Source organism: Phyllobates terribilis, unplaced genomic scaffold, assembly GCF_046119375.1.
Source record: "Phyllobates terribilis strain yellow unplaced genomic scaffold, ASM4611937v1 Scaffold_7__3_contigs__length_470593459, whole genome shotgun sequence".
NCBI lineage: Eukaryota > Metazoa > Chordata > Amphibia > Anura > Dendrobatidae > Phyllobates > Phyllobates terribilis.
In genome coordinates this window covers 238,486,922-238,496,759 of record NW_027362767.1, presented here as the reverse complement: position 1 = coordinate 238,496,759, position 9,838 = coordinate 238,486,922, and the positions used below count along the sequence as shown (strand labels likewise).

Below are 9,838 nucleotides of genomic sequence, written 5' to 3'. Positions count from 1 at the left end.
GCTCTGGGAGGAAAAAACAAAAATGCAAAAACCCAAGGTGGTAAAGGGGCTAATAAATAGAGGAGATAATAGTTTGGGCACTGTAGCCATCACTGTGTCTTCATAAAAACGTTGGATATCACATTTGGGGTACACAGACGGTCACCAAAACATAAAATTGTGACATGTCCCATTGTATTCTGTGTAATGGAGGTATAGGGGGCGAAAATTGAACTTCTAGGGGTCCATATTATACATACATGGGCTGTGCTGGCTGTAAAAGGGTTAAAATGCTGGCATAATTATTTGGTCTGGCCCATTAATACAATGTGGACCGATTACAATAAATCAAATAATGAAATTTATTTTAAAACACAAAACTGTATTTTTGCCTGGTTCCGCATGTACGCGCCTAGGCTACAATCATGGACAGATCTTCCAGGTCTTTATAAGAACACCCTGGGCACATTCTTGGCATCACAGACCCCTCGGGGGCGCTACTGCAGTCTATTAGTACAATCCCCCACGGCTCCTGTGTACCCGAGCACTGACGGCGTATGGCAAGGATGGGGTGCAGGGCTTAGTTTTCTCCTGGGCGGTATCCACGTCATCAAGGCTGCATACGGAGGGCGCCATCCAGACGTACAACTTCTCCATTCAGCATGGGGTTCTCTACGATGGTCTGGACCAGGTGGGCATACTCATCGGGGTCGCCAAGCCTACTTGGGAAAGGTACTTGCTTAGCCAGGAATTCTCTTGCCTTTTCAGGAAGCCCGAGGAGCAGCGGGGTGGCAAACAATCCTAAAAAAAAATTGAGAAGGAACAGACTCCGGTTATTGTGCATTATAATGGTATTTCGGTAGGCGACTGTCGCACCATTATCAGCGTGATCCAACTGGGTAGTGAAGATTGGCTCTAAGGACCTAATAGAGGATCGGTCACCAGAGGTCTGACACCAGAAGAGGCGACAGGCTGCGCCGGTGCAGGAGCGTGCAAGTCACAGGCAAAGAGGAAATGTCAGTGCAATGCAAGGAAGGGTATAGCGGCTGGTGGGCAATGGCCTGACATAATCTACCAGGAGCAACCTGGGGGCGATGGAGTCCTAGAAAAAGAATACACCGGGCGATACAACATGTAAATGCCCCCTAGACACAGGAGACTCATAAATAAGAAAGGTACCAGGGGCAATTGTCACAACTCTGATCCCAAGTGGAGCCAGATCCCGAGCGATGGGGAGAGTCATTCCTACGATTCCCCCTTTGGAAGCAGAATACGCAGCTTGTCCAACCTAAGAATGAAACACAAATTACATTTTTGTAATATATATTACAAAAAATGTATTTTTTAGTTTTTTTACAAAAAATAAATTAATAGCTTAATAATTAGAACACACTTTGGAGATATATATGACTGCACAGAATCTGTATACAGTGTATACAGGAAACGGTATTTATTTTGCTAGCTTATAGCACATCATCAGGGTCTCTGTTCTTTCGGACAATTTCTCTCATTCGATAATGTGATATACAGAGTGATCTACAACTTATTTAATAATTGTGTTGTCTTACTCCTGAAGTATCACTAGGTGGCGGCAGAAAACACTGAAATGGATTATGGGAAGTGGGGGTGGGGCTTTGTCTCTGCTCTCCTAGCAAACTGCATACAGGCAGAAGAGAGAGAGGTGGACTTTCAATTCAAGGCAGGCAAGTCATTGAAGAATAGCAGGAGCAAAGCATGCTGGGAACTGAGGGAGTGGAAGTTTCAGCACCTATAGTGCTGACAGAATGAGGCGCACTAATAAGATAAGCCTCCTAGTCAAAAAAAAAGTAGAGGACAAGTTACAGATCATTACAATCAGAAAAGTTTCTGGGCATATTAGACTGGTATGTGAAAAAGTATACAGCCGCGCCCCCCCCCCCCCCCCCCAAACCCCAAAACTCTTTGCAATGTGTATGAAAGCCTAATGCTTTCTGATCAGGGTCCTGACCTGCCCGTCAAACGCGGCGATGCTGGCTGTGTTCACTATGACTCCTCTGTGCCCGTCCTTGTCCGGCTCATTCTTCATCATCTCTCCTGTCGCCAGACGAATGACATTGAACGTGCCGGCGATGTTCACCTGAGACAAACATGTGCTGAGTATAAAGGAATTTATTTATTTTTTTCAATTAAATTAGAGGGTCCCCTCCAAAAACAACAATCAGCGCATATCCCACTGCTGGTATAGGTCCTGCAGCACCCCCACAGGGGAGATATAGCATTACAGATGGAAATCAAAGAGGGGTGAAGTCAGGTCAGGCACGCAGTGCAGCTGTCAGGGCATGCTGGGAGTTGTAGTTTTTCGGCAGGGACTCACATTGATGACTTTCTGGAACTCCTCCAGGCTGTGAGGCTTCTGTTTGCTTTTGTTGTAGGTTTTTATAGCGACGGCGATCCCGGCACAGTTCACCACCACATTCACTCCTCCAAACTTTGAGCGCGCCAATTCCAGGGCGTTGGTCACATCCGCCTCGGAGGTCACCTAGGTTCAACCATGAAGGAAACAGTCAGGAGAGTGCAGAATGTCATTTACTGTTCTCTGTTATCAGCCATTTCTAGAACACTTGCTATTCTAAATGGGAAGAAGAGCAATGCTTGCCCCTGATTGCCGCTATCTGCAGAGCCATGGGCGGGGGAGGGGAAGGAGTATTAACAAGGTGGGGGGTCCAAAAACCAGCCAGAGTAAAGGGCTTCATGAATGCTCAATCCAGCAATGGCGGCCAACACAAGGTCACAACTCCAAGCTGCACAGGCGCCGCTCCCAGAGAAGGCGCAATAAGGACTTTACCCCGAGATACTGACAGCAGGGTACAGATAATGAGGGTCCAAGAAGAAAAGAGTCACCAGTGTCATTAATTAGGCTCAACCCTCCCCAGGGTGTAATGATCCTAAGGGTACGTGCACACACAGGCAGATTTGGAGTTTTCACTCAGTTTCTGCTCCAAAAAATTCAAGTGTGCACAGGGCCTTAGAAGGATGCAGGTGTACGGAGCAGAGTCAGGAGCTCAGCCCGCTGCATACAGGGCAGGTGCAGATGGTTATATGCCAGCATAAAAAGCCCCATTGCTGCCATTGTGCTAGCCGAGGCTGTGCTTTATAGATCGGTACCAGTACAATATACCGCAGTAATGAAACCATCGCAGCTTCAAGAGCCCAGGGGGGCAAAAAAAAAATAGTAACAAGAGAATACAAAAGGTTTGATTCCCCACATCAAAAAATAAAGAGAATTAATAAAAAAATGTTTTTATTAAAATATAAAATAAAATATATATAATATTTTCGTATTATACACACCTCAATTATTTAATTAAATTTTTTTTTGCCATTGCCACATAAAAGTCCAATTCATAGAAATATTAAAATGATTTAGCCCATACGGTAAATGCCATAAAGAAAAGAAAAAAGTTTTTGTTTTTTTTTTTAAACTGAATTTTCCAACTTTCCATCATACAGTTATATAAAAGCAAGCTAAAAAAAAGTTTGAAGTGTGGGGGGGGGGGGGAGCATTGGCTGCGGCATTTAGGGGTTAACTAGTTGTTGCAGTTATTAAAGTGGCTTCTGGAATTATACTTTTCCTTTGCGGCTCCCCACTAGCTGGAGAACTGGAGGGTCCTGTTGCCGGTCACTTGTCACCTGCCCAGAAACCTGTATAGGACATAACTACGCCAAGTGACACCTGATGACCTGTAGATTGGTGGGTCCTGGTAACCTTAGGGGTGGGATAGGAGCCGCCTGTCCTTGATGTTGCCCAAGGTCGGGGCTCCATGACCAGATCCCCACCTCTTCCCATGTATCACCTGCAGGGGTCTACAGCACAGACTTACTGTAGGGACTGTGGCCCTGAGCTGCAGGTGGAGGAGCCTCAATACTTTCTATCCGGACCCCCTTACTTACATCTGTAGGAGCAAAGTCACACTTCTCTCCCAGAGACTGGGCGACGTTTTTCCCATCAGAGCTGGGTAAATCTAGAATGACAGCGCTGGCTCCATGTCGTATTAACCGTTCCACCGTGGCCCGGCCAAGACCCGAGGCTCCACCAGTGACCACGCCAACCAGACCCTGTATGGGAGGAAAAAAAAAAAAAGCACTTAAAAGGGTTGTCCACTCAGTCATTTTTGGTGCTTCCATAGAAATGAGTAGAAAGCACAGGCACCAGAGCCCCGTCCACAGATGGGTGCCGGAGCGATGAAACTCAATATTCTATCAATTCCAGAAATGTCCCAAATATCAGAAGAGCATAAAGACATATGGCAACGTTACAGATCACGTTTTTGGTAGACAAATGTTAGCCATGACGGCTGGCAAAATCGGCCATTTTGGACAACTGTTATGATGTGTATGGTGGGCCTTCACTAGGCCCCCCAGTAATGAAAAAGAGACAGCGGTTTGCACAGCAGTAGAGGACACCACATCCTCCCTGCAGAGGGCGCTCTATGGAGGGAGGCAGCGTCCAGTGCCCAGCAATCCCCCCCTAGTACTGATTGATGGAGCACATCTGAGCGCAGCAATGTCCCCCAACAGGTGCGGCACACGGCCTCCGTACATGGCCGCCACAGATCCTCTATCAGTTCAGTTCTTTAACTCCTTAGACGTCACCTTTAATGGTGGTCTAGGAGGACTAGTGGTGGTCTAGTGTGATGTAGCATTAAAGGGGTCAAATTGTGTCCACACACCCAATCATGGACATCACGGCCACCTGCTCTGGGGGACCGGTTATGATCTTCCATGGCTGCCTACTGCCTTTACTGATGGGACGTAAACTCTGCAGATTGGAGGGCAGTGGCGTGGCGTGACGTGGGCACAGGGAAAAATTGCCTGGGAATTAAAAATTTTAGGGCACAAAATAAAAAAGTATATTAGATCTATTATTCTTATAATGTTGTGCCCTTAAGATGTGGCATCGCTAGCGCAGAACATCCGGGGCAGTCACGTGCCCTGAACTTATCAGCCAGATGCCCCGGATCTTCGGGTGAGCGACACTTGTCAGTATAACGCCAATACAGAGGGGTCATGTGGCAGAACGGGAGCCCAAGATGTCAGTGTCCGGTGCAGGCAGCACAAGGCCATCACTACCAGCTGTGCATGCCCGCTCACTGCAGGGGGAGAAGAGGATGAAGGCACTCAGATTTGGGATTAACTTCACTTTATGCAGGGGGGCTGGCGCCATTACTTTTTATGCAGGAGGGCTGGCGCCATTACTTTTCATGCAGGGGGGCTGGCGCCATTACTTTTTATGCAGGGGGGCCGGCGCCATTACTTTTTATGCAGGGGGGCTGGCGCCATTACTTTTTATGCAGGGGGGCTGGCGCCATTACTTTTTATGCAGGAGGGCTGGCGCCATTACTTTTCATGCAGGGGGGCCGGCGCCATTACTTTTTATGCAGGAGGGCTGGCGCCATTACTTTTCATGCAGGGGGGCTGGCGCCATTACTTTTTATGCAGGGGGGCTGGCGCCATTACTTTTTATGCAGGGGGGCTGGCGCCATTACTTTTTATGCAGGGGGGCTGGCGCCATTACTTTTTATGCAGGGGGGCTGGCGCCATTACTTTTTATGCAGGGGGGCCGGCGCCATTACTTTTCATGCAGTGGGGCCGGCGCCATTACTTTTCATGCAGTGGGGCCGGCGCCATTACTTTTTATGCAGGAGGGCCGGCGCCATTACTTTTCATGCAGGGGGGCCGGCGCCATTACTTTTTATGCAGGGGGGCCGGCGCCATTACTTTTTATGCAGGAGGGCTGGCGCCATTACTTTTTATGCAGGAGGGCTGGTGCCATTACTTTTTATGCAGGGGGGCCGGCGCCATTACTTTTCATGCAGGGGGGCCGGCGCCATTACTTTTCATGCAGGGGGGCCGGCGCCATTACTTTTCATGCAGGGGGGCCGGCGCCATTACTTTTCATACAGGGGGGCCGGCGCCATTACTTTTCATGCAGTGGGGCCGGCGCCATTACTTTTCATGCAGGGGGGCCGGCGCCATTACTTTTCATGCAGGGGGGCCGGCGCCATTACTTTTCATGCAGGGGGGCCGGCGCCATTACTTTTTATGCAGGGGGGCCGGCGCCATTACTTTTTATGCAGGAGGGCCGGCGCCATTACTTTTCATGCAGGGGGGCCGGCGCCATTACTTTTTATGCAGGGGGGCTGGCGCCATTACTTTTTATGCAGGAGGGCCGGCGCCATTACTTTTCATGCAGGGGGGCCGGCGCCATTACTTTTTATGCAGGAGGGCCGGCGCCATTACTTTTCATGCAGGAGGGCCGGCGCCATTACTTTTCATGCAGGAGGGCCGGCGCCATTACTTTTCATGCAGGGGGGCCGGCGCCATTACTTTTCATGCAGGGGGGCCGGCGCCATTACTTTTCATGCAGGGGGGCCGGCGCCATTACTTTTCATGCAGGGGGGCCGGCGCCATTACTTTTTATGCAGGGGGGCCGGCGCCATTACTTTTCATGCAGGGGGGCCGGCGCCATTACTTTTTATGCAGGGGGGCCGGCGCCATTACTTTTTATGCAGGGGGGCCGGCGCCATTACTTTTCATGCAGGGGGGCCGGCGCCATTACTTTTCATGCAGGGGGGCCGGCGCCATTACTTTTCATGCAGGGGGGCCGGCGCCATTACTTTTCATGCAGGGGGGCCGGCGCCATTACTTTTCATGCAGGGGGGCCGGCGCCATTACTTTTTATGCAGGGGGGCCGGCGCCATTACTTTTCATGCAGGGGGGCCGGCGCCATTACTTTTCATGCAGGGGGGCCGGCGCCATTACTTTTCATACAGGGGGGCCGGCGCCATTACTTTTCATGCAGTGGGGCCGGCGCCATTACTTTTCATGCAGGGGGGCCGGCGCCATTACTTTTCATGCAGGGGGGCCGGCGCCATTACTTTTTATGCAGGGGGGCCGGCGCCATTACTTTTTATGCAGGAGGGCCGGCGCCATTACTTTTCATGCAGGGGGGCCGGCGCCATTACTTTTTATGCAGGGGGGCCGGCGCCATTACTTTTTATGCAGGGGGGCTGGCGCCATTACTTTTTATGCAGGAGGGCTGGCGCCATTACTTTTCATGCAGGGGGGCCGGCGCCATTACTTTTTATGCAGGAGGGCCGGCGCCATTACTTTTCATGCAGGAGGGCCGGCGCCATTACTTTTCATGCAGGAGGGCCGGCGCCATTACTTTTCATGCAGGAGGGCCGGCGCCATTACTTTTCATGCAGGGGGGCCGGCGCCATTACTTTTCATGCAGGGGGGCCGGCGCCATTACTTTTTATGCAGGGGGGCCGGCGCCATTACTTTTCATGCAGGGGGGCCGGCGCCATTACTTTTTATGCAGGGGGGCCGGCGCCATTACTTTTTATGCAGGGGGGCCGGCGCCATTACTTTTCATGCAGGGGGGCCGGCGCCATTACTTTTCATGCAGGGGGGCCGGCGCCATTACTTTTCATGCAGGGGGGCCGGCGCCATTACTTTTCATGCAGGGGGGCCGGCGCCATTACTTTTCATGCAGGGGGGCCGGCGCCATTACTTTTTATGCAGGAGGGCTGGCGCCATTACTTTTGTTGAGCTCAACATTATTTAAGGGGCCATTAATATTTTTTTAAAGGAGGCACTGGTGCTATATTGGGGTGCAGGAGACCCATTGCAGTAAGCAGCCCCAGAGATCAGTGCCCCATGGGGTCACACCTGTCTAGGTCTGGGGGCACATGGCTCCATTACCGGCAGTGTAGCTATGGAGTCTGCACTGATCACATCGCTATGGCCGCTGCAGAGCACAGCACAGCTCAGTCTGTACACACATGCTCCAGCCCGTGCTGCACAGCAGTGATCAGCAGCCTGTGCCCCGGTGCATGCTGGGAGTTGTAGTCGCACACTGCAGTCCATACACTGATCCCCGTCACCTTCCACCTGTCACTAACTCACCTTCAGGCTCCTCAAATTCGCCATGATTCCCCGAAACCCTGGTAGAGCAGTCAGCCAATCATCTATCAGCAGTCTGTAAGACTTCACCAATCAGAGCCGCCAACGACACAGAGGGCGTGAACTTTCCATCCAATGAGACCGGCGGTGTAATATTCAGCTAGCCAATAGCAGTGAAGCTCTCCTGCCGCGCGCAATTAAAGGCGTCATATTCCTATTAAGTCGAGTGTAGATTGTTGTGCGGCCTCAAAGGCAAAGCGGATAGAAAGGAGAACGGCAGTGACTCTCCGGGACTCTGACGTCAGGGTGTGCAGGCTCCTCAGGCTAAAGAGCAATAACAGTGAGGGGAGAGGAGGCCAAGCTGCCGCCAACAGCCATGACTGCTACTGCACTTCTCCTTTGCACCGGTTTTGATACATCTCATCAAGAGAATGCCAAGAGTGTGCAAAGCAGTCATCAAAGCAAAAGGTGGCTACTTTGAAGAACCTAGAATATAAGACATATTTTCAGTTGTTTCACACTTTTTTGTTAAGTATATAATTCCACATGTGTTAATTCATAGTTTTGATGCCTTCAGTGTGAATGTGCAATTTTCATAGTCCTGAAAATACAGAAAAATATTTAAATGAGAAGGTGTGTCCAAACTTTTGGTCTGCACTATATATATAATTAGTTAGTGGTATTATTTTCGCAGTGTGCAGCACTAATATTTATACCTCATGTGGCATTATTTAGACACTGCATGTCACCGGTATCTATGCACTATATGACAGTATTATTTGGGCATGGTATGGCACTTTTTCATTGTTCTGAGCTACTCTCTGCTTTGAGCCCTGTATTCAGCTGTGTCCTGGATTCCCTCTGACACTGGATGGAAAGATCTCATGTTCGGCCTTCGCTCCATGCAAACTTCCCCTCCCTGCATAAACGCAGTGGGATCCCGGTAATCAGTGCCCACCCAAATTCTGCATCTTCTAGTTCCCTCTGGATTATCCTCACCCTGGTAGCTTGCTACATGTACTATATTGCACATATGGCAGGTTAGGACTGAATGGTTTTCCTGTGATATCCCCTGGGGTCTAGAGAGGCTTCATGGTCTCATACCTGCCGTTACACGTGAGCTCCCCCTAGTGGTGATAGGGTAGTGACGCTCAGCTCCTATTGAAGTGAGTGCTTTTCGGCTCTGTTCACTCTTTACATTCATCCCCCACTGGAGCTGAAAATAGCTGATCAAGGGGGTGCCTCGTGTCAGACCAAACGGATTTAATGTTGACCACTGATCCTAAAGCCCCCCATACACATTGTCAGGATGGGGTACAGGACAGAGGACGTTATTACAGGATGGGGTACATTATTATGGGATGGGCAACTTTATTACAGGATAGAGGCCAGGACGGGGGGGGGGGGTCATTATTACAGGATAGAGGCCAGAACGGGGGGGTCATTATTACAGGATAGAGACCAGAACGGGGGGGGGTCATTATTACAGGATAGAGGCCAGAACGGGAGGGTCATTATTACAGGATAGAGACCAGAACGAGGGGGGGGGGTCATTATTACAGGATAAAGGCCTAGGGGGGGGGTCATTATTACAGGATAGAGGCCAGGACGGGGGGGGGGTCATTATTACAGGATAGAGGCCAGAACGGGAGGGTCATTATTACAGGATAGAGACCAGAGGGGGGGGGGTCATTATTACAGGATAAAGGCCTGGGGGGCGGGGGTCATTATTACAGGATAGAGGCCAGGACGGCGGGGTCATTATTACAGGATAGAGGCCAGGATGGGGGGGGGGGTCATTATTACAGGATCGAGGCCAGGATGGGGGGGGGTCATTATTACAGGATAGAGGCCAGGACGGGGGGGGGGTCATTATTACAGGATAGAGGCCAGGACTTGGGGGGTCATTATT

At 50.4% G+C, this 9,838-nt stretch overlaps 1 protein-coding gene across 1 annotated transcript; it reads right to left on the bottom strand.

The window, feature by feature from the left end:
* Positions 1–317: 317 nt before the first annotated feature.
* Positions 318–8,038, bottom strand: HSD17B10 (hydroxysteroid 17-beta dehydrogenase 10). The gene is made up of 6 exons (XM_073637782.1): positions 7,930–8,038; positions 3,910–4,074; positions 2,333–2,497; positions 1,967–2,095; positions 1,159–1,267; positions 318–780 (listed from the first exon to the last, which is right to left on the bottom strand). The coding sequence occupies exons 1-6, from the start codon at positions 7,951–7,953 to the stop codon at positions 590–592; spliced, it is 783 nt and encodes a 260-aa protein (XP_073493883.1). The 5' UTR covers positions 7,954–8,038; the 3' UTR covers positions 318–589.
* Positions 8,039–9,838: the final 1,800 nt, after the last annotated feature.

Coding starts and splice junctions, on each gene's coding strand:
- HSD17B10 (XM_073637782.1), bottom strand. CDS start 7,953: ATGGCGAATTTGAGGAGCCTGAAG. Junction 4,075..7,929: donor CGAATTTGAGGAGCCTGAAG/GTGAGTTAGTGA, acceptor CCTCCCATACAG/GGTCTGGTTGGCGTGGTCAC. Junction 2,498..3,909: donor GTGACTTTGCTCCTACAGAT/GTAAGTAAGGGG, acceptor GGTTGAACCTAG/GTGACCTCCGAGGCGGATGT.